The sequence below is a fragment of the Bos indicus x Bos taurus genome, chromosome 1, assembly GCF_003369695.1.
Source record: "Bos indicus x Bos taurus breed Angus x Brahman F1 hybrid chromosome 1, Bos_hybrid_MaternalHap_v2.0, whole genome shotgun sequence".
NCBI classification, from domain to species: Eukaryota; Metazoa; Chordata; class Mammalia; order Artiodactyla; family Bovidae; genus Bos; species Bos indicus x Bos taurus.
This window is the reverse complement of record NC_040076.1, coordinates 2,072,752-2,100,283: the sequence shown is the minus strand read 5'-3', so window position 1 is coordinate 2,100,283 and position 27,532 is coordinate 2,072,752. Positions and strand designations below refer to the sequence as shown.

Sequence of the window (27,532 nt, the reverse complement as noted above, 5' to 3'; positions counted from 1 at the left end):
TTGCTGCTGCGAGCCTGTGATAATTGGGTGAGCCCAAATTCTGGTTTCCCTTGTAGCTCAGTGAGTAAAGAATCTGCCTGCAATGCAAGAGTCCCAGGTTCGATCCCTGGATTGGGAAGATCCCTTGGAGAAGGAAATGGCAACCCACTCCAAATGCCTGGAGAATCCCATGGACAGAGGAGCCTGGTGGGCTACAGTCCATGGGTTGCAAGAGTCGGATATGAATTAACCGCTTAAAGCACTACCACCAAATTCTCTTTACACGGTGCTGAGTTCCTGTATATTACTTGTATTAGCTCATTTCTAGTGTTCAACAAAACCATTTCCTTTGGGTTTCCAAGATCCCAGCCCTCTTGGAGGGGCTTCTCTGCTAGAAATGTGGGAGTTCAGATCCCAAGGGACAGTTTGAACCATGGCCAAGATAACAACACTGGGTTCCAGATTTCAATCTTTTTTTTTTTTTTTTTAACTTCTGTTCCCTTTAGTTCTTTCAGATGAACATTGCACTTTAAAGATGAGATTCCGAAATTTCCAGTCAGTCTTATCATGGGAATTAAAAAACCATTCAATTGTACCAACTCACTATACATTATGGTACACAATCATGAGGTAGGTTTGACATTCTGTTTTTCTCTTGCTAATTTATATCATGTTCCTATTATGTGGAGAGTAGGGAAGAGGTGACCTTACTTGTCATAGAGCTTTTCTCTCTCTCTCCCCCTCACTCAGCCCCTCTCAGTCTCAGTGTTTTATTCAGAGCTTTAAAAGTCCAAGACAAAAGACTCCTCCATTTTTTAATTGCACTGAATGCCTGAACACCCCAAAGTTATTTTTGACACACTTGTACTTAGAGAACCAATGCCAATTTCTACAGTCAAAGCCTCAGATGCAAAATAATTATCGTCATTATTCACAATCACTTCCCTAGTTCAGTAAGTCTGGGCATTGAAAGTGCTGCATCGTTCTGAGGACAGAAGTCCAAAGACCTGCTGACCATATTGATAGGTTATATTTACTCCTCTCTACTCAGGGAGGCACACGGGACATCAGAAACCCACCTGGTCCCGACGAGGACAGGCCCAGGTCCAAAGTCTGGCTCGGTCACTAACCAGCTGTGGCCCTCGGCACAGAGCTCAGCCTCCTTGTGCCGATCCTCCTGCTCAGGGGTGGCTGCAGGGAGTCATGCCTAATGGACGGTGTCCTCTTCGGCTCTCTTATTCCCACATCCAACAATCACACTCCTAAGCCTTACTTTGGTCCAGTTGCCCCTCGGAGTGTCCTTAGTTGGCTGTTCATCTTATTGCTCTTACTGCTGCTATCTGACCTGCTGAAGGACCTCTGGTGGGTGTCTCTTAGTTGTTGGTGTTCAGTCGCTAGGTCATGTCTGACTCTGCCACCCCACGGATTGCCACATGCCAGGCTTTCCTGTCCTTCACTATCTTCTGGAGTTTGCTCGAGTCCTGTGAGTCCGGGATGCTATCTAACCATCTCATCCTCTGCCGCCCTCTTCTCCCTCAATCTTTGCCAGCATCAAGGTCTTTTCCAACGAGTTGGCTCCTCGCATCAGGTGACCTTAGTCCTTTCAATGAATATTCAGGGTTGGTTTCCTTTAGGATTGGGTTTCTCTTTGTTACCTGCTAACACTGTAAGTTTCTCCCTGCCTTAGGCAGTCACGTGTATCATCCACCTGCCTTTCTGAAGCTCAAGAGAGCAGATGTCTGTGTTCGCCCCATATAGGCTGACTTAGGACCAGACCGTGACATCCTCAATCTGAGAAAGAAGGAGTCTCAGGGAGGGGCAGTCATGATTGTCCTGTAGAATTAAAGAGATCTGGGGCCTCTTCCATGAACACCCAACATTTGCTAATTCATTCACCCAGCAAATATTTACTGAGCACCTACCACATGCCAGGGGTAACACTCGGAACCCAGATCCCTGTTTTCTTGGGGCAGACATTCCAAAAGTAGGCAGAGGTCTCAGTCAGCAAAGATATAACAAGCCAGGTGGGGGCAAGTGGTATGAAGAAAGATAAAGACAGGAAAGAGGGATCAAGAGAGAGGGGTAAGGTGTTCCACTTGAAATAAGGGGGTGAGAGCCGGTGACAACATGGAGATACTTCCCTTTGCTGTCCGCCTGAAACTGTCACAGCATTGTTAATCACCTGTGCTCCCATACAAAATAAAATGTTTAAAATTTCAAAATTAAAGGAAAGAAAACCCACAAGGGACCTTTGAGAGCAGAGCCACACAGGAACATGCAATCGGGGCTTCGGGTTAATGGACCCTCATCACATACAGGCTAACACTTTCTTTGACCATCTCTTTGCCTTTCAAAGTAAACGAGAAGATATGAAGGTCGTCAAGGACTGTATAAACGTCACAAGATCGTTTTGTGACCTCACAGACGTGTGGGTAAACACGACGGACATGTACATCCCCCAGGTGGTTGGATTCAGAGAGAATGCAAAGCTGGTCATTTGTATGGGCTCTTTCTTCCTGGCGCCAGACAGTGAGTTTGTCTTGTTTATTACCTTCATCATCATCGCTAAGCACATCGTTACTTGCTTTGCCATAAAGCAAGAAGTTCTGTAAAGGTGTTTTAGACGCAGGGCTGGGTTCACCTCCCAGCCCTGCTACCTCCTATCTCTGTCACCCTGGAGTGGTTACTTGGCTTCTCTGAGCCTCCGTTTTCTTCTCCAAAAAAGTGGAATGATAACCTGTTCTTTGACAATAAGGGCTCTCTGTGCCTGTATAAGGCCGTCACTCAGGCAGGAGCAGCTGCTACGTTTTTTTGAAGCTATTATTCATTAAAGTATAGTTGATTTAGAATGCTGTGTTCACTTCTGATATACAGTAGCTGCTACTTTTTGCTTTGTTTCACAGCCTGACAGGAAGTGTGGAACGGGGTTCAGAAAGGCCTGTGTCTGAGCTGTCATAACTTTGGGGGTCTGTGTTTTCCTTAATACCGCAGCCCCTCCCCCAGATCAGATCCCAGTAGCGCTGGCATGTGTGAGCACCCAGGTGTGTGTGCACACGGGGCCCAGAGAGAGAAGCCTGGATGCCAGGAGTAGGCGTGCCCACTCTTCCTTTCCCTACCGTGGGAGGCGGCTCCTTCTGGCCTTTGTGTTAACAGCTCCAGAGCAGCTGGCAGTGGCTCTCTGCCAGACTCCATCACATCTCTGGTATCCTGATCTTGCAGAGGGCTTTGCAGGCAGCTCAGTGGTAAAGCATCTGCCTGCCAAGCAGGAGACATGGGTTTGATCCCTGGCTTGGGAAGATCCCCTGGGGAAGGAAATGGCAGCCCACTCCCGTATTCTTGCCTGGAGAATCCCATGGGCAGAGGAGCCTGGTGGGCTACAGTCCATGGGGTTCCAAAGAGTCAGACGTGCCTGAATGACTCAGCAGCAAAAGGAGCCATGTTAAAGGCTGTGTGGGTGTGCACGCACACTCATCTGTGCTTCCAAAGTGATGATAGCTGAATCCCATGGAGCAAACTTGGATACTTAGAGATTCTCGGAATTGTGGGACTGCGTGTTTGTGTACGTGTCCTCGTAGAAAAGAAAGAAAAGCCCAACTTATAGAACATGGTACTCAGACTACTCAGACCATTGAAGAATGTATATTAACACAGTTATGAGATATCTTTTTTCAAGACTCAAATGGTAAATATAAAAAGTAAGTAAATACCCAGACTTAGAAGAAATGCAGAGAATATAGCTTGACACAGTCTTTCCGAAGGTATTTGGCAGTATGTGTTGAAAACCTTAACCTGGGCTTGCTCTAATCCCAAATTCCTCCAAGAATTTGTCCTAAAGAAATGATTACAGCCAAATGCAAAGACTGAGCTCTGTTAATACTCACTGATATGCAGATTCCATTCAGAAAAATTAGAGCCAATCTAACTGTTTAAAAGAGTGAATCAATCTTTTGAAGACTGAGAAAAAAACTTCACCCTTTTTGAGCCATATATGGTCTCTGTCACATAGCCTTAATTCATTCACAACCCTTTCAAAAATAAAAACCATTCTCAACTTTCAGGCTGTGCAAAATCTAACCCACAGGCCCTAGTTTGCCAGCTCATAGGCAAACATGCATTTAATATGTTTATGAAATAAGTGAAAATATACACCATGTAAAACAGTATGATTTAATTTTAGTTTCGGTACATGTGTACACTAGTTCAGTTTTATATGTGTGCGTGTATTTATCCACATACTGCATACACAAAAGAGGATTAACCGCATTCAAAGACAATTGCCTGTCTGTATTTTCTGATATTTCTGCAATGGTTATGTATTGTTATTATATTATTATTAGATGAGAAGTCATTTTTCACTCTTATGTTTCGAATACAACCTGAAAATTGTGAAATACTTTCACCCCAAAATCTGTCCTCCATTTCTTGTGGTAATAGTAAACAAATCACTTCACTTTTACTGTTCTCAGTTTTTCACCAAATAAAATATGCATATATATAACCCATGCCTCGAGGGCCACAGGAAATCAAAAAGAGAGCTGTAAAGAGGTATGGTTGTATCAGGACAATGGTTATCATTACGGTTATGCTATTTATTGATTAACCTTGGGGTTTATTTCATTTTCTAAACAGAGCCTTTGGACCCACCAGAGTTTGAGATTGTTGGTTTTACAAACCACATCAGTGTGAATGTGAAATTTCAATTCGACAGTCCCGGGATACTAAGTGAAGAATTACAGTTTTACTTAGCATTTATTGAAGAGCATGCAGGGAACAGTGTTAAGAGGGTAAGTGGTCAAAACAGTTCTGACTTGGCAATGAATACATTGCTAAAAGACACCTGTGATGATTTGGACAATCAAAACCGAAGGGTCTGGGCTTCATTGCTTTTGAGTTCAGGAAAGACGTCTCCAGGGTTTTCTATAAAGGGGAGTAGGGAGATGCTATGATAGCTGGAAGGGGAAGTGGGGTCTATGGAGGGACTTTTTAGATGGAAGAAATGACAGCAAGTCCCTATGCGGAGGGAATGTCCCAGGTGGTAAGGGGAGTGGGGGAGGGGAGTGATGTTCTGGAGATGAGTGGGCAGACTGTCATGACCTTGGGCAGGGGTTGACCTTGGCTCTGAGCAGGAACTACCCATCTGAGTCATAGTGGGGGAGGCGGAGTCCACGGCCGCCAAGGGGGAAGGAGCTTCCAGTGAAACAGGAAGCAAGCGTTGCAGACTGCAGATCACATGATGACCACAAAGATCATCCCATGTGTGGGACCCAGAGTTCTGGTGCCCAGCTACGCTTTGGTGGTTTCCCTTCCAGGCCAGAGCACTCCCACCAGGGCACTTCTGCTCCGTCCCGCCATGCATGACCTTTAAGTTTATTGCGGGGTGGGGTGAGAAAAAAAAATTCCTCTTCCTTCCAAATAGAAACTTGCAGAAAAATATTATAGAATGCTGTATTTGAGCTGGTGGAAAGCTTCATTTATTAAACCTTTGGTAAGAATGTACTTTAAAGACTATAAACCATTCTACAAAAGTTATTTTTCATGAAAGAACCTCTTCAGATCATCTCTTTAATTCCAAAATGGAACAGAAGTAGCCAGGGAAGAAGAGGCAAGGTGTTTTTAGGGAAAGGACAGGGAAATTAGACCTCAGCTTCAGTTCTGCCACAGAACTGTGTGGCCTTGAGGAGGTTACTAAACCACTCTGAGCTACAGTTTCCTCATCTGGAGAACGGGAATAATGCCTACTTTTCAGACTCTTTTGATCATCAGATGAATTAATATATATGAAAGCAGTTTCTGAAGTGTAGATTCATATCATTAATGAAGTAGGATAATCTTATTTTCTGATTTTTGCAAGGTGATCTTGAGTAACATCACCTTACAAAAATGACATCCTGGAGACCTTTATTCCTCATTGGGTCTTTTTCTCCTCATTTGTCAAAGGAAGTTGCTAGACTAGATTTCATGGTTAAAGATGTGTGTGTTTATACATGTGCATGTAATTTTGAATAAATCATTTGCCTGAGTAACTTATAAATAACTTTTTCTTGCCAAGCCTATGATATTTCTATCTGTGTTTTTAAGATTTGAAGACCAATTCTCAAAGACTCTCTTAGGGCTTGCCTCTAAACGAAATTCTCACTTAATGTCTTACTGATGTTTTTTTCTCTTTTGCACATTTTTACAGCATCAACCCCAAATAACTGGAAACATCACCAAAAATTTCAATTATGTCATCGACAAGTTAATTCCAAACACAAACTACTGTATATCCGTTTATTTTGAGCCTAAAGATCCAAGAAAAATAAACAGATCTCCCTTAAAATGTACCCTCTTTCGACCCAGACGAGAATCAGGTATGACAGTTTTTGAAAATTCATGGTTTGCTTAATCTGAAAATCGCAAAGCACTAATGATATTTCATCCGACAAGGCACATCACAGAGATGTCTTCTGTTGGTCAGACTCTACCATGTGGTAGAGCTGCTTTTATGTTGCCATCCCATGGGGACAGTCAGGTAACTTCCACTTCAGGAGGCTAAAGTGGAAATGATTTATTTCTGGGGCAGGATCGGGTTCAGTTCTGTGTGGCCTTGGTTTGGCCGTTATTCAAGTCAAGTGTTGGAGGAGGCTTGGTTCCTGAAGCAACTGCCTGCAGAGGTGCCAAAGGGTAGGACGACAGTCGCAGTGAGGTCCACAGACATGGCCTGGCTCTCCAGAAGGTTGGCTGTAACTCATGGATGAAAATGGAACTTGCCAGTGTGGATGAGCTGGTCACGGATGAAGGCTGAAAGCCCTTCTGTGGCCAACGCGTCAAAACAGCATACAACCTCCTCCCCGAACCTTCCTTCGAATGGAGGAATTTGCAGGAAGGACAGTCAGCCTTAGGAACATCCACTGCTCATTATTTTCTCAGGAAGCCAATTGTTTTGCCCAGAGTGAAAATCTATGAAAATCTCCCCCAAAGAAGCCTTTCTGAATTTCCCAATCCCAGTGAGAGTTTCTTTAGTGCTCTGATTTACCAGAGTCAAAATAAGATGAGATTTAGAAGGGAGTGACTGTAAGTGTGATGGCTTCTTTGCGGATGAAGTGAGCTCCACTAATGAGCAGCTGACATGTCAAGTTGCCTGGTGTTTGCTATAACTCCAGGCAGTGTGAGTTTATTCACCAGTGTTACTCAGAATCAAATGATACACAGATCAATTTTAAAGGAAAAACTATTTCACAGCTTTAACTTAAATGTAATGTCCGTTACATATGGGTAAAACTTTGCCCATATTTAACTCAACATTAAAAAAACTAAGATCGTGGCATCCAGTCCCATCACTTTATGGTAAATAGGTGGGGAAACAGTGGAAACAGTGACAGACTTTACTTTCTTGGGCTCCAAAATCACTGTGGATGGTGACTGCAGCCATGAAATTAAAAGATGCTTGCTCCTTGAAAGAAAAGCTATGACCAACCTAGCAGCTGACAGAGGTCCGTATAGTCAAAGCTGTGGTTTCTCCAGTAGTCATGTACGGATATGACAGTTGGACCACTAAGAAGACTGAATGCTGAAGAATTGATGCTTTCAAATTATGGTGCTGGAGAAGACTCTTGAGAGTCCCTTGGACAGCAAGGGGGTCAAACCAGTCAATCCTAAAGGAAATCAACCCTGAATATTCATTGGAAGGACTGGTGCTGAAACGGAAGCTCCTATCCTTTGGCCACCTGATTTGAAGAGCCAACTCATTGGAAAAGACCTTGATGCTGGGAAAGATTGAGGGAAAGAGAAGGGGACAATAGAGGATGAGATGGTTGGATGGCATCCAACTATTGGACATGAGTTTGAGCAGACTCTGGGAGACAGTGAGTGAAGGACAGGGAAGTCTGGCGTGCCATAGTTCATGAGGTCGCAAAGAGTTGGACATGACTTAGCAACTGAACAAACCTAAAACTGCATATAGTCTCTTCATGCCTATGGCTCTTATAAAAACGTAAACCCAAAATGAATGAACATAATTTGCGTCCTAACACCAATTCCTGGTATATTATAAAAGATTATAACTCAGGAACAGGCAGAAGGAAGAGATACACAGGGCAAAACAATAGGCTTCCTGAGAAAATAATGAGCAGTAGATGTTCATATCCGTTGACATTTGGAAAGTTCCCCTGGCAACCAACCCTGTGATGTAGAGGGTTGGAACTATCAGCCCCACCCCTTGACTTCTGGGGAGGAGAGAAGGGCTAGAGGTTGAAGTGACCACCAGTGGCCAAGAATTTAATTGGTCATGTCTATATAACGAGTCCTTCTTAAAAACCATAAATGATGGGGTTTGGAGAACTCCCAAGTTGGTGAACATACTGAGATGCTGGGAGGATGGCGTGCCCAGAGACGGCACAGAAGTCCAAGCTCCATCCCGCATACCTGGCCCTGTGTATCTCTTCCTTCTGCCTGTTCCTGAGTTATAATCTTTTATAATATACCAGGAATCTAGGGAGTAAACTGTTTTCATGAGTTCTGTGAGCCATTCTAGCAAATCATCAAAGCCCATAGATAGCCCTGTGGGTTCTGCACTAACTCCTGGTACTATCAGAAACGAGTCGAATCTCTGGACACCTAGTTGATGTTGAGAATTGGTGTTAGGACACAAATTATGTTCATTCATTTTGGGTTTCACATAAACCAAGTGAAGTTCAGAGGGGCTTGTTCTGAATAACAAAAAAAGCTCCTTTCACTTTCTTTGCTCTTTTTAGGAATTTCTAAGGGTTTCAGACTTGAGGACAAAGACCAAATATGTACTTCTTATTATAAATCAGAGTGTCACAGCAATAAAAACTCAGATTAGAAATAGGACATGACGGACCGTGGTTGGCTGAAACTCAGTCTGCCCTTAGGTGAACCTGCTCCTGCTGCTGCTGCTAAGTCGCTTCAGTCGTGTCTGACCCTGTATGACCCCATAGACGGCAGCCCACCAGGCTCTGCCATCCCTGGGATTCTCCAGGCAAGAACACTGGAGTGGGTTGCCATTTCCTTCTCCAAGGCATGAATGTGAAAAATGAAAGTGAAGTCGCTCAGTCGTGCCTGACTCTTAGCGACCCCATGGACTGCAGCCTACCAGGCTCCTCCATCCATGGGATTTTCCAGGCAAGAGGACTGGAGTGGGGTGCCACTGCCTGACCAAAGGCACTGGAAGGTGATGTCCTTGCTCTGTGGTGACTCAGTGTCTCCCCTGACTCTTCCCTGTTTCACCTGCTAAGAATGGTCATATGGCAACATGCTGGCCCATCGCTTCATGCTTCCGTGGTAGGAACACATCACTTTGTATACTTCAGCGTCTGTTCTTTTATCATTACATGAGACAGTTAAGGTACAGGTATGCCTCGCTATCCAAATATTTCATGCCACAATTCTTGTCTGAAACTTCAGGAACCAAGTAGGTTCAGATCATGTGACCCCTCTCACTGTGTAAACTGGCCATGTGAGCCACCCTCAACCAGCTAAACCCAGGGACCAGGTAGGTTTGGATGGTGGGGGATTCTTAAAGGGTGAGCTAGAACCAGAGTTAAGTTACTGGGATATCAGTGGTAAAACACTGATATCTTAAAGCAGTATTGATAAACGGGGATTTATTCCAGAGAAATGGAGAAATGCCTCCCTCTTGTCAAATCTTAAACTAATCAGCTGACTTTTTTTCAGTAAGTTCCCCAGGGAAAGGTGTCCTTATCCATTTGACAAATGTTTATTGGGGCCCACTATGGGCCAGATACTCTTCTAGATACTGGGGATACAGCAGTGAATAAAACAGATAAAAATTCCTTAGTTTATAGAGTTTACATTGGGAGACAAAAGAACAAGATTCAAAAAAATAAAATATGTATTGTGTTAAGGGATGGTTAAGTATAATACTATAATACTCTGGAGAAAAATTAAGCAGAAAGGGCAGGGGAGGGGTAATGTCTGGTAAAGGATGGTCAGTTCAGTCAGTCAGTTCAGTCACTCAGTCGTGTCCGACTCTTTGCAACCCCATGAATCGCAGCACACCAGGCCTCCCTGTCCATCACCAACTCCCGGAGTTCACCCAAACCTATGTCCATCGAGTCGGTGATGTCGTCCCCTTCTCCTCCTGCCCCCAATCCCTCCCAGCATCAGGGTCTTTTCCAATGAGTCAACTCTTCGCATCAGGTAGCCAGAGTACTGGAGTTTCAGCTTTAGCATCAGTCCTTCCAATGAACACCCAGGACTGATCTCCTTTAGGATGGACTGGTTGGATCTCCTTGCAGTCCAAGGGACTCTCAAGAGTCTTCTCCAACACCACAGTTCAAAAGCATCAATTCTTCGGCACTCAGCTTTCTTCACAGCCCAACTCTCACATCCATACATGACCACTGGAAAAACCATAGCCTTATTAAGTTAAATAAGCAGGGTGACAATATACAGCCTTAACATACTTCTTTTCCTATTTGGAACCAGTCCTAACTGGTTCTAACCAGTTAGATTAGCCCATGTCCAGTTCTAACTGCTGCTTCTTGACCTGCATACAGATTTCTCAAGAGGTAGATCAGGTGGTCTGGTATTCCCATCTCTTTCATAATTTTCCACAGTTTATTGTGACCCACACAGTCAAAGGCTTTGGCATAGTCAATAAAGCAGAAATAGATGTTTTTCTGGAACTCTCTTGCTTTTTTGATGATCCGTCAGATGTTGGCAATTTGATCTCTGGTTCCTCTGCCTTTTCTAAAACCAGCTTGAACATCTGGTAGGTCTCTTTAACTTGAATATATGTATATAAAATTTGACTGCATTGAGTCTTAGTTGCAGTGCATGGTTGCCCCATGGCATGTAGAATCTTCCCAGACCAGGGACTGAGTCTACATCCCCTGCATGGCAAGGCAGATTCTTTACCACTGGACCACCAGGGAAGCCCCAGGTCTCTTTTAAATAGGGTGGTGTCATGTTTACATTCCCTGGAAGCAGAGCCAAAATAGAAATTCTAGTTCAAGGGACTCAGAGGGGTGGGACCCACGGGTCAAGATCCCATGACATCATATTGCTCCTCCAAAGAAACCGCGTAGGTTCACAGAATCCTCTTCAGGAATGTAAGCTCTATACATGTAAGGATTTTGTATTATAAAGGTGTGCCTTTATGACTAGATCTGATTCTATAGCTGCCATTGATATGACACATCTTCATTCTTTTTTTTTAATTTTTATTGGAATATAGTTGATTTGTAATATTACTCTAGTTTCAAGTATACAGCAAAGTGAATTGATTATACATATGTATATATACACTCTTTTTCAGATTCGTTCCCCGTATAGGTCACTACAGAGTATTGAGAAGAGTTCCCTGTGCGTTATAGTAGGTCTTTATTAGTTAGCTACGTTATATATAGTAATGTGTATATGTCGATCCCAGTTTATCCCTCTCCCACCTCCCCCTTGGTAACCATAAGTTTGTTTTTTACGTCTGTGAATCTATTCTGTTCTGTGAATAAGTTTTATTTGCACTATTTTTTTAGATTCCACATATAAGCGATATCATATATTTGTCTTTTTCTATATGACTTACTTCACTCAGTATGACAATCTCTAGATCCATCTGTGTTGCTACAAATGACATTATTTCATCCTTTTTTATGGCTTGGTAATATTCCATTGTATATATGTACCACAGTCTTCTTTATCCATTCCTCGGTGGATGGACATTTAGGTTGCACCATGTCCTGGTGATTGTAAATAGTGCTGAAGTGAACACTGGTGCATATATCTCTGTGTACATGCCCAGGAGTGGGACTGTTGGATCATATAGTAGCTCTATTTTTAGTTTTGTAAGGAACCTCCATACTGTTCTCCTTAAGTTTGTACCAGTCTGCATTCTCACCTGCAGTGTAGGATGGTTCCCTTCTCTCCACACCCTCTGCAGCATTTATTATTTGTAAATTTTCTTGATGATGGCCCATTCATTCTTGATGGGAATGAAAGGGGTTCATGAGTCTTCTGCCGTCTAAGGGCTCAGATCTTCACCGAGTTTCTTTCTGTCCATTCTTTAACCTTTTAAAAGACATTAGAAAGATATGAGCCATCTTTAGTTGTTTTTCTCCTGTATTGTTTTGCTTGAGGCTGTGGTTATAGGATTAATATTAATAAAAGATTTTCTGGATATTAAAGACAGCCTTAATTCTATAAGTACTGATTTCTTCTCAGCCTAGTTGGACTTACAGGAAAAAGCTGTTTACATTCAGAAAATTGAAATTTTCGAAAAGTTATTTTGACAAAAAGCTAAAGGAGAACTCATAACTGGACAAAACAAGATCTACCACACCCCAGTTCTGGGTTCTGGCATGGCCAGAGTCCAGCTTCCAAGTGACCCGATTGTCATCTTCAGACAAACTCCCTTTTTCAACTCCCTCTGGAGACCTGGCTAGTATGACTCAGAAACAGTTTTTTGTTTTTTCGTTTTTTTTTTTTTTTTTGGATAATTTATATTTAAATGGTCACATGTGGCTAAACCACCACATTATTGGACAATGCAGTCATAAAGAATAATTATCAACTGGAAGAAATTTTACTTTTAGAAACTGAATTTTAACATTTTTTAAAAATGTATACTTGGATTACTTTCCATTCTTTGATATTAAACAGTAGATTTTCCAACTTTTGCCCCCATAATAAACCCTTCCACCACCAGATTAATATACATTTGTTCCCAACTGTGAGTGTTCAGTGGATTTACTCTTAAATAAAGCCATTTAATTTTTCATCAACAGAGTCATCAGAATCTGCTACAATAGGAGGAATAATTACTCTGTTTTTAATAACTGCTGTCTTCATAAGCACTGTAATGATACTGAAACGGATTGGCTATATATGCTTAAGAAATGATTTCCCCAAAGTTTTGGTATGTATTTTTTTTTCATTTCTACCTTTATTTTTCATTTTGACTTAAGAATTTTTATTATATACTTAAATATCTTCATAGAAGAAACCCTATTTTCTCAAAGCATCAAGGTGTTGTATCACTCTGGGTTCTTTACCATTCCTATAAACCTATATATTGCATTTTCTGCTTTCTTTTCATACTTTGTCCACATATGATTTTCCATCGTCACAGTGTTCCATTGTTATTAATGTCTCCTTTTTCCTTAATCATTTCTCAGCTGTCGGGCATTTGGATTGACTTCCTTTTCATTATTTCTTTTCCTTTCATTTCTTCGGCCATTAGGAGTAACACAATGAACATTTTAATACAGGTTGTCATTTTAGTTTGGATTACTTATGTGGAATATATACACAGAGTGAATATATCTTATATGAAAATATAAAGAACTGATTTATAATGCTAGTGTCAACATCATGGTGTACAGCTTTCTCCAAAGCTTTGCCTACATTGATTAATCTTTTTTTTCTACTTGTACTCATTTATCATAGTATAACGGTCCCCCAGGGGTCTCTTATGTGTGTCCTTCGTAAGTGGAACCAGCCACTTGGTCTTGTGTTTTCTCTGTGTTTCATGAGGCATATTCTTCCCGCTCAGAATCTTTGGCACTCAACCAAGTCTAGGTACTGATCTTACATATTTCTAACACCTCCTCACATGTTTTGATTCAACCACTTTGCCCATCATTTTTCATTTTCCCTGTCCTGTCACTTTCCTTCTGCATTAGAAGATATTCAGATAGTTCCTTCTACATTAGAAGATATTCTATGTTTGAACTCATTCACCTTCTATTTTTTAAATAGCCACAAATAAATCTCTCTCTACAGGTGGTAAAAGTATAGTCCTTTTTTTTATTCTTTTGTTTCTTTAAATGTTTTTAATTGAAGTATAGTTTATTTGCAATGCTGTGTTCAAGCATTCAGAAACTGATTCAGTTTAATAATATATATATATAAGAATTTGAAAAAGAATATATATAATTTCTTTTTCAGATTCTTTTCCATTATAGCTTATTACAAGATATTGAATATAGCTCCCTGTGCTATACAATAAGTCCTTATTGTTTACCTACTTTTATACAGTAATGAAAAAGTAAAGTGAAAGTGTGAGTCGCTCAGTCATGTCTGACTCTTTGTGACCCCACGGACTGTAGCCCATCAGGATTCTCTAAGTTCATTTGTATCATTTTTTTTTCCGATTCCACAAATAAGTGATAGCGTATGATATCTGTCTTTCTCTCTGACTTAATATGTCTTTCTCCACTTAATATGATAGTCTCTAGGTCCATCCAAGTCTTTGCAACTGGCATTATTTCACTCTTTGTTATGACTGCTCTTCTCTTCTTTTTCTTGTTCTTGTTTGTTTAGGTTGAGTTGGGGGATGGACTGTTTGGGAGGAGGGGTGCTTGTGGAGTTTTTCATTATAATTAGTATTTGAACCTAGGTGGCATTTGGCTGTGGCTTACGAGAAGTAAATGGCTCTGTGTTGGATTTTATCCATACTGTGATCCCTGTCGTGGCTTTTTTTTTTTTTTTTATCTATCAGTATAACTTAATCTTTTGTAGCTTTAACAGTATATCTTTTTGAGTTTTTTATGTTACTGTTCAGTTGCAGGCTTACTCTCAGCCTCCACTCCAACTCTTCCGTTGGCCATGTATAGCTGTGGCTTTGAGCTCTTAGATAAATCCCACTCCAACTGATGTTTCTCATGCAGCCTTGAGATATAAAAACCCCTAGCACTACACCCATCATGTCCTGGATAATTTTCTGCCTGAATTACCTAAACTCATTACTAACCCTTCTCCCAGGTCTCCCTGGGTTTTTCCTGTCCTTAAAATGAACCCAAATTATATGCCAATTATATTTATACCAGTTATTATGTTATCTCCAAGTAATGAAAGCAAGTATAGTTATCTTGTGTCTGTCTGCTATTTCTCCAGTAAAAAGTGTTGCTCTGTGTTTAAGTACAAACTCTAGGAACAGTAAAACAGAACACCCTAGGTCTAGTATGTTTGTGTATGTATGTCTAAACAAGAACAGAAGTTAAAAATTTTAAACTGTCTTTTCTTTTCTCCTCCTCTCCCCCCACCGCCTTCCCCCTTCTCTTCTTTTCCTCCTCCTACACCTCCTCTTTTGCATTTAACAAATATGTGTTGTGTATTTACTGTATATCCACATGTGCTGGGTGCTGGGGATCTAGAGGTGAATAAAACAAACAAAAAAGATGCCCTTGTGGGGGTTAAAGTCTGAAAAATGGGGGCAGAGACAATGATCATTATTAGATGATACGACTGGCTAAGTAAGAAATTCAGAATCTAGGGATGAGGTATTAGGACTAATAAGTTGAGCCACATTAGCCACTTATTTAGACTAATAAGTTTGTTACACACAAAGTAATCAACATAAAAACGCTGCTTTTTATACCCTAGCAACAGTCACTTAAAAATAAATATGTTTTTCTATTAAGTTGCTTTTCAACATCCAAGAAATTGAGTGCACAAGTCATAGCAAAAAACTGAATTTTCACGAACTCAACAAACCCACATAAGTCACATCCAGATCAAGAAAGAAAACATGACCAACCCCCTCCAGAAGTCTCTCTTCCACGTCTCAGTCACTGCCCACACCCAGGATAACCACTCTCTACACTCTAACAGCATAGATTAGTCTTACCTGGTTTTGACCTTAGAATCATACAGTTCAATGGAATCATGCAATTTAAGTGAAATCATACAGTTTTTAAAACGTCATTACAATAGTAATAAAAATATTTTTTAAAGTATTTAAGGAAGAAATCTAACAGAAGATGTCACAAGCCCATTGTGGAGAAAATTATCAAACCCTGTTGAAAGGCATTAACAAAGATCTAGTCAAATGGGGAGCCCAGAGACAGACTCACATATGTGGAAACAAGGTTAGGCTTAGGGTTTTGTAGGAATTGCTGTGGGGAAAGGATTGAGGTCAGTAAATGCTACCCATGTGGGGAAAAATGAAATCAGATTCCTACCTCACACTATACACAAACATCAGTTTCAGGCATATTAAAGACTGTAATATGAACAGCAAAACTATTAAAAGTTTTAGAAGGGCATATAGGAGTCATACTTAAAGATAAGGAAGATTCAGCAGAAACCATGGAGAAAGAAAATTGACATACCTTCTTAAATTAAGATGGAAATTTTCTTTCCATTAAATGTCATCATAACAAGAGTAAAACGTTAAACCACAGACTAGGAGAAAATCCATGCAGCATAAACAATCAACAAATAATTAACATCTAGGTTCTATAAGTGCTCACTCAGTCGTGTTCAACGCTTTGTGGCCCCATGGACTATAGCCTGCCAGGCTCCTCTGTCCATGGAATTTTCCTGGCAAGAATACTGGAGCAGGTTACCATTTCCTACTCCAGGGGATCTTCCCAACCCAGGGATCGAATCCACATCTCTTCTGTCTCTGGCACTGGCAGGCAGGTTCTTTACTACTAGGGCCACGTGGGAAGCCCAAGGTTATACAAACAGCCCCTATAAATAAATAAGAAAAATTACGAAACAACCCAATAGAACAATTCATCCTAAGGCTGTATCTGAATAGAGTCAGGGAAAAGTAGGCTTGTCACATTGGGCAGCTTGACCAAGACAATGGAAAGGAGAAGGATGCTGATGATGATTCACGGTTTGCAAAGGGAATCTCACGACCACCCTCCTCACCATGACCTCATTGTAGCCAGTCTCCTTAGCCCACCTCACCTGTTGTATCTTGAAGGTGCTGGGTTAGAGCAACCTCCAGTCTCTCTGTTCCTTCTCAACTCTGACCTTTTAGGGGTCACCTGCATCTCTAAGGTCCTCCAGTCCAGGGACCTCTGACCCCAGTGGGATCAGCTCCCTAGAATCTCTCCTTACTCACAGTTTCCTGACACCCATAAGAATGTCAGCAATCCGGAGGTGAAATCTATCCAGTTGAAATCTATCCATCTATCAAAACTACTGACGGATAGATTCCCCTAACAAGCAAGAAGCAGCAAGGGGACAGCAGTGGGAAGGAGTGGGCCAGTCTCTACTGCAGGCAGCCTCCTAGTTTGAAACCCAGCCTCCACCACTGAGTGTTCCTTGCAACTTGGGCAAGTTTCTTAACCTCTCTGCATTGTAAAGTGGAGCAAGACTAGTAAGCCTACTTTATAGAGAAGTCGTGAGGATGAAATGAATTATAACGTGTAGTTTACTAAAAGCAGTACTCCGCAAACAGTAAACCCTGTGTAACTGTCCGCTATTGTTGTAGTTGCTGTCATCATCTTCATGGCCACCTTTCCCATCTCTGTGCAGTTAGTTAACTCCATTAAGTTTTAAGATGTCAAAAAGATAGAGAACAAACACTCAGGACTGATCATTCTCTCTCTCTTTTTTTGTTTTTCTTTAAAGAATTTTTATAAACTGTCAGTCTGGGTGTTTGCCGAGCTGCCCCCGTTGGAAAAAGTGGCTACCGTGGAAGTCATTCACGTCAACAGGAAGAAGAAAGTGTGGAATTATAATTATGACGATGAAAATGACATCGAAAATGAGGCAGCTCCCCACTTAATTTCAGGTGGTTACACCAAGCATGGACTAACGGGCAAGCTGTGTCCAACTTCCACCACTTCACCCAGCTTGGAGGACTGCAGCTTGGAGGACTGCAGTGAGCCCAGTGCTGAGGAGCCGTATCTGCCTGAGCCCAAGGGGGACGCCGAGACCCCCATGGCACCAGGGCCCGGCCCCTGGCAGTCGGAAGGCACAAGTGGGGGCTACCAGACGAGAGGGACTCTGTGGCAGGACCCCACTTCCGAGGAGGACAGTGACTCCACGGAGGGGTCTGAGGGCAGAATCGTCTTCAACGTGAATTTGAACTCTGTGTGTGTAAGAGCCCTTGAGGATGACAAGGACTCAGAAGTCACTCTAATGTCCCCATCTTGTCCAGAAGAGAGAGTCGAGCTGGAGGACCTCAACGAGACAGAATCAAGCGTTTTGGTGGCCAGTGAAGAAGGGACACAGCTGCCCTTCACCAACCCCTCTACGGAGTGCCCGAGGCCCCAAGATGCTCCTTCTGATAAAAGTGACACTTCCGAGTCAGATGTTGACATGGGGGATGGGTATATAGTAAGACAAGTGAATCTAAAAAAATTTAATTAACTTGGACACACGCTGCCTCTGGACATCACCCCCCACCCCCAGCACCTGCACTTGCTCCTTTGGGGCCTCTGAGTGTTCTCCCTGGGGAGGAGTAGGACACTGGTGACATCATCTATGCAAATGCTCACTCTGTGGGGAGGGGAGGTGGGAAACAGAGCATTCTGCTATTATTCAGTGCACTGTTTACCTGTTCAAGGCAATTTGCCTTGATGGGGAAAATGCCCTGCCTGTTCCCTTTCCTGTCATGGATGTCTAATGATTCTGCATCATGTTTTCCAGAGTAAAGAACAAAGTTCCCTGTGGTTTTCAGGCGATGTTCCAGGGCCCTGTAAGATTTCTGGGAAATTATTAAATCGGGTCAGTGTGGAGTAGGGAGAGAAAAGGAAGACATTCAGCAGAGTTCATAGCAGGAGCAGTCAGCAGTGGTTTTTTTTTTCCCCCACAGGCTTGAGGAAAGACCAGAAAAGCCACAGAAAAAGAGAAGGGAGGATGGGCAGTTAGAAAGCAAGGACACGCACGAGGAAACAGAAGCACATGCTCTGGGTTGGGATTGGAAAAAAGGAAGCCCCAACCAAGTCTGGGGCACCCCTAGATAATATTGTGTCGCCTACACTCTTGAGAATTCAACTCTCAGCCCTCCTCAATCTAAGTGAGGAAGACAGACACACACACACATAATAACTCTGGTGCCAGACAGGTGACTAATAGAGAAACATTTGCATAAGGGAGAGGGACAGGGTCTGTGTCATATTTTAAGATATAATTTTGTACAGTGGTTGGTAAAAAATAAAACATACTTTTTAATATAAACTTGGAAATGTTTCCACATTTGTTTCTTATTAGACAGGAGATATATGCAGCAGATGTGTAGTTCTGCTGGCATCTCTGGGTTACACAAAACTCCCTCTACTTCGTGGCCTCTGGGAGCCAAAGGGACCTTCTGCCTCCCTGAGCTCGTGTTCCTGTGGAATGTTCTAGCGACAGAAGTCAGCCAGTGTCTTGCATCACCTAGTACTTACCCTGCTCTGGGTTTTCCAACCTCATCACTGCTACTAACGCATTGAAAAGGAGGAAATTAAGCCTTTGTCAGCAGTCTTGTGAGAGAAATGATTCTGGTCACGTTAATGACTTGGTTCTCTGTTGCCGCTTATCCCTGAGGGGAGAGGGGAGTTAAAGTAAAGAAGATCCTCTCAAGCTAGATTTGCTAATGGAATGCTTTAAAATCAGTTTATTTGCGGGGGAGAGGCGATCATAGAGACTGCAACTGTTCACTGGAGAAAATTTGGGGAATACGGTACAGTGTTAAGAAAAACCCGAGTCGTTGGGAAAGACCCTGATGCTGGGAAAGATTGAAGGCAGGAGGAGAAGGGGATGACAGAGGATGAGATGGTTGGATGGCATCATTGACTCGATGGACATGGGTTTGGGTGGACTCCAGGAGTTGGTGATGGACAGGGAGGCCTGGTGTACTGCAGCTCATGGGGTCACAAAGAGTCAGACACGATTGAGCGACTGAACTGAACTGAACTGAACACTATATGAGTTAGCATTTACCTGGACAAAAACTAATATAACAGCAAGAAGGGAGGGAAAAATATATTTTAAAAAAAGAGAGACAGAGGATGAATTAGAATTAGCTCAAAATGAATTGCTGTATTTTCTGATAGACCTCTGTATTCCCAAATATTGAAGATCATTCCTCATCTTCTTTGAATAAAGTACAAAGCAGGAAAAACAGAAGGAAAAAAAAAAAAAAACCATCACCACCCTTAATCCCACCACCCAGATACCAACTCTGGGTTGGCTCTGTGTTAGTCCATCAGTCGTATCCGACTCTTTTGAGACCCTACGGACTGCAGCCCCCCAGGCTCCTCTGTCCACGGAATTCTCAAGGCAAGAATCCTGGAGTGGGTGGATGGCCATGCCCTTCGCCAAGGGGATCTTTCTGACCCAGGAAGCAAACCCGGGTCTCCTGCGTTGCAGGCACATTCTTTACTATATGGAGTGTATTCATTTAACTTGAGGGCTCCTTTCAAAGCATGCGTTTAATGTAATCGGGGACACTGCATGTACAGTTTCGCACCCTGTTTTACTAACGGTGTTTTCCACTCACCCGCAGGGGAAAAGTCCCCTTTCACCTCCTTTTCTGCCACAGTCAGGCGGCTGACAGCGGCCCCTGGAGCAGGGAGCGAGAGGCGGGGCCCAGACGGGGGCGGGCCCTGCAGGGCGGGGCCTCTATCGCCCCGCCCCTCCCCCGGTTCCCGGAAGCAGCCTCGGAGTTGGCAGGCGGGCGCGCGTACGTGCGACCCCGGCGTAAGGGGTCGGGGGGTGTGCCCCGGTGCCTGGCGGCTGTCCGCGGGGCTCCCCGGCTGGAGCGCCCTCCTGGGTCCCGGCGCGACTATGGCGCGCAGCCTCCGGAGCTGGGTGGGCGGCTGCCTCCTGATGTCAGGTGAGGGGTCTGCGGGGAGGGGACGCCGGGTAGCCTCCGGGGCGTCGGTTCGACCCCCGGGGCTGCCCGCGCTGGGACCCCGTCTCGCCTGTGGCGCTGCGTCCCGACTGGAGGAAGTGAGTGCGGGAAGCGGGAGGCGTGGCTACGACGCCGGGCAGCGTTGACCCCCAAAGACAACCCCCCCGCCCTCCCCCGAGCACACCCCCAGAGGCGCACTCAAAGTTTAAGTTCCTGGGCGGGCTGTTAGGCCCAGCACTCCAAAGTCTGAATTCTGCCCCTCAACTCCTACAGCTCTAGGGCTCCTGAGTTCTAAATCCAGTGAAACCTTTCCTGTCCTGCTCCAAACTGTGTGTGTGTTAGTCACTCAGTCGTGTCCGACTCTTTGCGACCCCATAAACTGGGGCCCGCCAGGCTTCTCTAGCGGTTCATGGAATTCTCCAGGCAAGAATACTGGAGTGGGTTGCCATTCCCTCCTCCAGGGGATCTTCCCGACCCAGGGATTGAACCCTGGTCTCCTGCATCGCAGGCAGATTCTTTACCACTTGGGCTACAGGATAGTCCGCCAAACTGCCTGCCCAGGTTCAAATAACACTATGGATCCCTCCTTCCTTTCTGATGGATCTCTCATTCTCCGGTTTCCCTCCCACCTATATCAGGCTGTTTCTCCCTGGGATTCTCCACCTCTGTCAGCCAAGTTCATACCCAGTTCTCTTCTCTCGTTCTCCTACACTACTACCTCTCTGGGGGCTACCAGCAGAACTTTGACATTAAATACCAACTCTGGGCTTCCCTGGTGGCTCAGATGGTAAAGAATCTGCCTGCAATGCAGGAGATCCAGGTTCCATCCCTGGGAGGGGAAGATCCCCTGGAGAATGAAATTGCAACCCACTCCAGTATTCTTACCTGGAGAATTCCTTGGACAAAGGAGCCTGGCCAGCTGCAGTCCATGGGGTGCCAAGGAGTCTTAACACTGTGGCGGGACTAACACTAACACTGGACTTCCCTGGTGGCTTGGTGATAAAGAATTTATCTTGCCAATGCAGGAGGTGTAGGTTTGATCCCTGGTCAGGGAAGATCCCCTGGAGTAGTAAATGGCAACCCACTCCAGCAATCTTGCCTGGGAAATCCCATGGTTAGAAGGAGCCTGGTGGGCTACAGTCCATGGGGTTGCAGAAGAGTCGGACACAACTTAGTGACTGAACAACAACAACATGGGCTCGTGACTTTCAAATTTCTATCTGTTGGTGCTAGTTGGGTGATGGTCCAGTGGCAGTTATTATACTCTTCTCTGTACTTCTGTGTATGTTTGGCATTTTCTGTTAAAAAGTTTAACAACTATTTCTATCTCTAGCTCAAATCTACCCTCTGTGCCCCAGGCTTATTCATCCAGCTGTCTCTGACATTCCTACTTATGTATCCTTCAGTATCTCAAACCTAATGCAAATCCTAAAATTGTTGTTTTTGTTCAGTTGTGTCTGACTCTTTGCAACCCCATGGACTGCAGCACACCAGGCTTCTCTTTCCTTTCCTTTGCTGTCTCCTGGAGTTTGCTCAAACTTATGTCCATTGAGTTGGTGATGCCATCCAACCATCTCATCCTCTGTCGTCCCCTTCTCCTGTCTTCAATCTTTCCCAGCATCAGGGTCTTTTCCGATGAGTCAGTTCCTTGCATCAGGCGGCCAAAGTATTAGAGCTTCAACTTCAGCAACAGTCCTCTCAGTGAATATTTGGTGGTGTTTGATTTCCACCCCCAGCCCCAGTCAGAGCATAAGGTGCTTAAGCAGGGAGTGGCTATTAACATCTACTTCTTCACACCGAATGTATCAGGAAGTCTAAAGTTTATACATCTGGAAATAGATTTAAAATCTACCCCCTAACACCTTTCTGTTGTTGTTTTAGTCACTCAGTCATGTCCTACTCTTTGGTGACCCCATGGACGGTAGCCCACCAGGCTCCTTCTGTCCATGGGATTTCCCAGGCGAGAATACTGGAGTGGATTGCCATTTCTTTCTCCAGGGGATCTTCTTGACCCAGGGATCAAACCCACGTTTCCTACATTGGCAGGTAGATTCCTTACCACTGAGCCACTTGGAAAGCCCTCACACCTTTCTGCCACCACCCAAATTCCAGGTCACCTCATCCATCCCCACGTCTCTATTGCTGTCCTCCCCTTAGCAATTTCTTCTCTTCAAATACCATCTCAGACTCCTCAGCACTGCTAAAGCGTGTCTCCCTCTCCCACAAGCCCATGTGAAGACTTTGAGCCAGAGTACATGACCTGAGTATTGGACATGGTTATTTTCTTGGGCAACTATTTTGAGAAAGAGAGTTGCCAACTTTTTTCCCTTTATGTTTACAGCATTAGGAATGGTTCCACCTCCTGAAAATGTCAGAATGAATTCAGTTAATTTCAAGAATATTCTACGATGGGAGTCACCTGCTTTTCCCAAGGGGAATCTGACGTTCACAGCTCAGTACCAAAGGCAAGTCTGGGCCGCTCTTGGCAGGAGGGCACCAAAGGATGGTGGCCTTGGCAGGGCTGGTCACTGGGCTGGACCAAGGAGAGAGCCTGACTGCTGTCACCCAAGTGACCATAACAGCCCAGGGAGAGCATTTCCCCTGGCCTTTTTCATTCTGTCCCAGAATTCTTGTGAAAGCTCTGTTCCCTGAAAACAGACAGTAAAATCCTTTCTCCTGTTTCTTGTGATGGTTCATGGTGTGACAGACATTTTAGCCTATAGATCGTGGGTGTCATCAGCCACCAAGGCAGCTTGCTGCAATGTGAACTTATCAGGCTTATCACTGTTGATGTTTTTTAAGAGAAAAATGCCAATGATGAGACCATCTTCCAGTTATTAGAGTAGTATTGCTGAAAATGAGAGTGTTAGTTGCTTAGTTGTGGACAACTCTGTGCCACTCCATGGACTGTAGCCCCCAGGCTCCTCTGTCCATGGAATTCTCCAGGCAAGAATACTGGAGTGAATAACCATTCTCTTCTCCAGTGGATCTTGCCGACCCAGGGATCGAACCCAAGTTGCCTACATTGCAGCCAGATTCTTTACCGTCTGAGCCACCAGGGAGGCCCAGAGTAATATTGCTTAAAGCCAACAGTTTGTAAGTGGGAGTTATCCAAGAAAACCGAGGTATGCAAAGCAGGCAGGAAGCCCCTTGCTAGCTTACCACTCACCCGCCTAGGTTATAAACTGCATACCTCAGTGCTGGGAGGTACAGATCATTTGCATAGTGGGTGCTCAGCTACTCTGAGGTGGTGTCCCGAAACTGAGTTGTAAGAGAGCTGCTGGCTGTTGAAAGCTGTCTCCTCTGAAGACAGCAGAGGCTTAAGAAGAAAGGGTGAGTGTGACCTCAGTGATGTTCCGAGCTCCCAGGACCTGCCCTCCCTGTCAGTTTCTCCCTGTGCTGGGCCTGCCACCATATGTCACAGGCTGGGCTGCAGGTGACGCATCTTTGTGACGGGTGCAAAACAGCAACAGGAGGCCAAAGGGCAGTGAGCCGCACACCTGCTTCCTGTGTGGCTCAGAAACAGATAAAGGCAGATACACGCCCTCAGTGAGCTGGGAGGGGGTGCAGACACCCTCCGTGAGCCGGGAGAGATGCAAGTCTCAGATGCTTTGATCCTACACTCCTCGTTTTACCACCATATCCAGAGCTTGCTGAGTCAAAGAAGAAGGAGAAAGATAAATAAGATCACCTTTGTTTACACTTTTTTTTTAACTTTTTAGTTCAAAATAATTCCCAAGTAATAAAACATTTCAAAATATCAAGTATAATGCAGAAAACTTCCAAATAGCCTATATCCACATTCACCAGTTTTTAAGGTCTGCCATAGTGTCTCTAGCAGAGACATTACTTTGCCAACAAAGGTCCGTCTAGTCAAGGCTATGGTCTTTCCAGTGGTCATGTATGGAAGTGAGAGTTGGACTGTGAAGAAAGCTGAGTGCTGAAGAATTGATGCTTTTGAACTGTGGTGTTGGAGAAGACTCTTGAGAGTCCCTTGGACTGCAAGGAGATCCAACCAGTCCATTCTGAAGGAGATCAGCCCTGGGATTTCTTTGGAAGGACTGATGCTAAAGCTGAAACTCCAGGACTTTGGCCACCTCATGCAAAGAGTTGACTCATTGGAAAAGACTGATGCTGGGAGGGGTTGGGGGCAGGAGGAGAAGGGGACGACAGAGGATGAGATGGCTGGATGGCATCACCGACTCGATGGACACGAATCTGAGTGAACTCCGGGAGTTGGTGATGGACAGGGAGGCCTGGCGTGCTGTGATTCATGGGGTCGCAAAGAGTCGGACACGACTGAGCGACTGAACTGAACTGAACTGAACTGATAGTGTCCCTGTCCTACATAATGCCTTCTGCCCCTTGATATGTCATTGTGTGTTTCATAAGAGCAAGGATAACCTTTTACATTACTGCAGCAGCAGCATCAAGATTTGGCAGTTTCGCCAGTGGTGCTGTCCTGGCATCTCAGTCCATGTTCCAGTTTTGTCAGTCTCCCCGAGGACTTAAGATGGGTCAGCCGGAGACTTAATTTTTTTCCCATGCTGTGTATTTTCTAGCCTTGATTGGTTAATTTCATCTCTGTGTTTTCTCCACTCTGTCTTGATAGCTCTGGGGGTTTCGTTGTGGAAAATTAGCTTTCCTCTCTGTCTCTCTCTCTCCCTATAGTGTATTTCTTATTGTTCTGTTCTTTGTTTCTTTGCCATTGGAGTAGAAGGGTTTGGTTTTAGATGTTTGTCTTTTAGATGAGAGCTGCAAATAACTAAGAGTGAAACCTGGATTCCAGTCTCCTGAGCATAGATGTGTAGACCGAGCCGGGCCTCTGCTGGGGAAAACAAAACATACGCTGGGTGTGGAAGAAATTTGACCCTGAAAAATGTGTTTACCCTTCTATGGCTCTAGAAAACATTTGATTAGAATTCAGCCTGAGTGGTCACACAGCGCAAATTCTCATTGTCTGTGTGCATTGCATAGGGGTGGCCAAGGGTGGGGCTTCAGAGAATGTACTGGTGGTTTTAATATGGAAACATCTAAAACAGCTAGGTGTAAATACAGGGAACAGATCACATTAACTACTTAATGGAAAGAAAGGTATGTGTAGATACTATTTAAAAATGACCTAATGAAAGGGAAGTCACTGCAGAATAACCTGAAAGACTCTGTGTTCTGCTCAATTGATGCTTTAGTTTAAATGTATGGAAGAAATGGCTACATGTGGGAAAAGCCCCTTCAAGGAATGACCCCTGGATTTTCCCAATGATGGGATGTTAAGCAGCCATAAAAAGTTGATTGATTGAGAAAGTGTTTATGGCCTATTTAGTGAAACAAGCAGACAGTAAGCCCAATTATCTCTGCCTCCTGAGAGTGGGGTGGAGTGTGCAGGTGGTGCTCTGAAGTCAAGCAGACCTGAGTTCCATGAGCGAGTTTCTAGACTTTCCACCCTGTTCCTTGTCTGTAGAATAAGGGTGATGTCATTTCTGCCCGCCTGTGAAAATTCAGTGAGGTAGTACTGTTGAAGTAGCACACTGCTGGACACCTGCATGCTGACAAATGTTGGTTGTTACTATTTTTATCACCTTCGTTGTCACCTCTGAGAGCAGCTAGATTGTTTTTGGCACCAAGGCAGGAGGGTGCCAATCAGACAAAATTCTTACTTTTTGCAAGACAAGATCCTGGATTTCCTTACATCAGGTGGCACTGATTATAGTTCCTGAGGCTATTATGAGGTTAAGTTACATCCCTTTCCTTCCACACCATGTTTCTGCCACCCTCCCTCTAGGTGTTGGCCTGGAGATCTGAGACCAGTGAGTTCTTTTTATAATTTTTCCAGCATAATTGAGCCATAGTCACATATAAGGCATTATTTGAAATCGTTGTGATATACCTATTTTGGCTAATGTGTGTATATCAACATTTCACAAACTATGCCCCACAACTTTCAGAGATACATAATCAAAAAGGGAAGCTTTCTTGGTCAAATATGTTGAATACTCAACCCCTTTTTGGAGAAAGCAATGGCAACCCATTCCAGTACTCTTGCCTGGAAAATCCCATGGACAGAGGAGCCTGGTAGGCTGCAATCCATGGTGTCACTAAGGGTCAGACACGACTGAGTGACTTCACTTTCACTTTTCACTTTCATGCATTGGAGAAGGAAATGGCAACCCACTCCAGTGTTCTTGCCTGGAGAATCCCAGGGACGGAGAGCCTGGTGGGCTGCCGTCTATGAGGTCGCACAGAGTCAGACACGACTGAAGCGACTTAGTAGCAGCAGCACAGTGTTCCTGCCTGGAGAATCCCAGGGACGGGGGAGCCTGATGGGCTGCCGTCTATGGGGTCGCACAGAGTCAGACACGACTGAAGCGACTTAGCAGCAGCAGCAGCAGCAACCCCTTTTTGGAAAGACACGTGCTCTGAGAAGTTCTGTTGAGAAGAGACATCTTTTCATGTTTCACCTTGTTTTTGCCCCAGATTGTTTGACCATGGGATGGATTATTTTTGAAATGTCTTAATGATACGTCAAGGATCATTAAGGTCCCACGGAGCACAGTTTAGAAAATGCACGTATACAATGACAACCTCAGAGAGACTGAAACTGAGACCCCCAGCCACCAGGAGTGGTTGGCCAGACCTCCAGGAGCTCCCTGGTGGCTCAGCTGGTGAAGAATCCGCCTGCCATGTGGGAGACCTGGGTTCAGTCCCTGGGTTGGGAAGATCCCCTGGAGAAAGGAACGGCTACCCACTCCAGTATTCTGGCCTTGAGAATAACATAGACTGTATAGTCCGTGGGGTTGCAGAGTCAGACACAAGTGAGTGACTTTCACCAGAAGCTCAAGAATTCCAAGGTCCATTCCCTTTCGTATCTAAAATGCTGCCTGACTAGCTGTGCTTATGGGCAGGCATGGAATCCAGGCAGTGTCCAAGCAAGTCAGAAGCAAGGTCAAGGGCCTGCTTTCCTGCTTCTGAAGCCTGAACAAGACTTCTTCTGTTTTAATTTCCCAAATAGAA

The 27,532-nt window shown here is 44.2% G+C and overlaps 2 protein-coding genes across 6 annotated transcripts in view; both read left to right on the top strand.

Annotated features, from left to right (window-relative positions):
• IFNAR2 (interferon alpha and beta receptor subunit 2) overlaps positions 1–18,864 on the top strand; it is a 34,490-nt gene extending 15,626 nt beyond the window's left edge. The window contains exons 4-9 of one of the 4 annotated variants that reach the window (XM_027525420.1): positions 486–609; positions 2,336–2,508; positions 4,609–4,763; positions 6,161–6,329; positions 12,726–12,856; positions 17,311–18,864. In XM_027525420.1, coding sequence (XP_027381221.1) covers positions 486–609; positions 2,336–2,508; positions 4,609–4,763; positions 6,161–6,329; positions 12,726–12,856; positions 17,311–18,054 — 1,496 coding nt within the window. In that variant the 3' untranslated portion in view covers positions 18,055–18,864. The remainder of the gene's footprint in view (positions 1–485; positions 610–2,335; positions 2,509–4,608; positions 4,764–6,160; positions 6,330–12,725; positions 12,857–17,310) is intronic. The other 3 variants (XM_027525956.1, XM_027527526.1, XM_027526718.1) reach the window with 3 other exon arrangements.
• Positions 18,865–20,307: 1,443 nt separating this feature from the next.
• Positions 20,308–27,532, top strand: part of IL10RB (interleukin 10 receptor subunit beta) — a 29,450-nt gene continuing 22,225 nt past the window's right edge. Inside the window, exons 1-2 of one of the 2 annotated variants that reach the window (XM_027523673.1) lie at positions 20,308–20,503; positions 22,863–22,986. In XM_027523673.1, coding sequence (XP_027379474.1) covers positions 20,455–20,503; positions 22,863–22,986 — 173 coding nt within the window. In that variant the 5' untranslated portion in view covers positions 20,308–20,454. The remainder of the gene's footprint in view (positions 20,504–22,862; positions 22,987–27,532) is intronic. The other variant, XM_027524426.1, reaches the window with a different exon arrangement.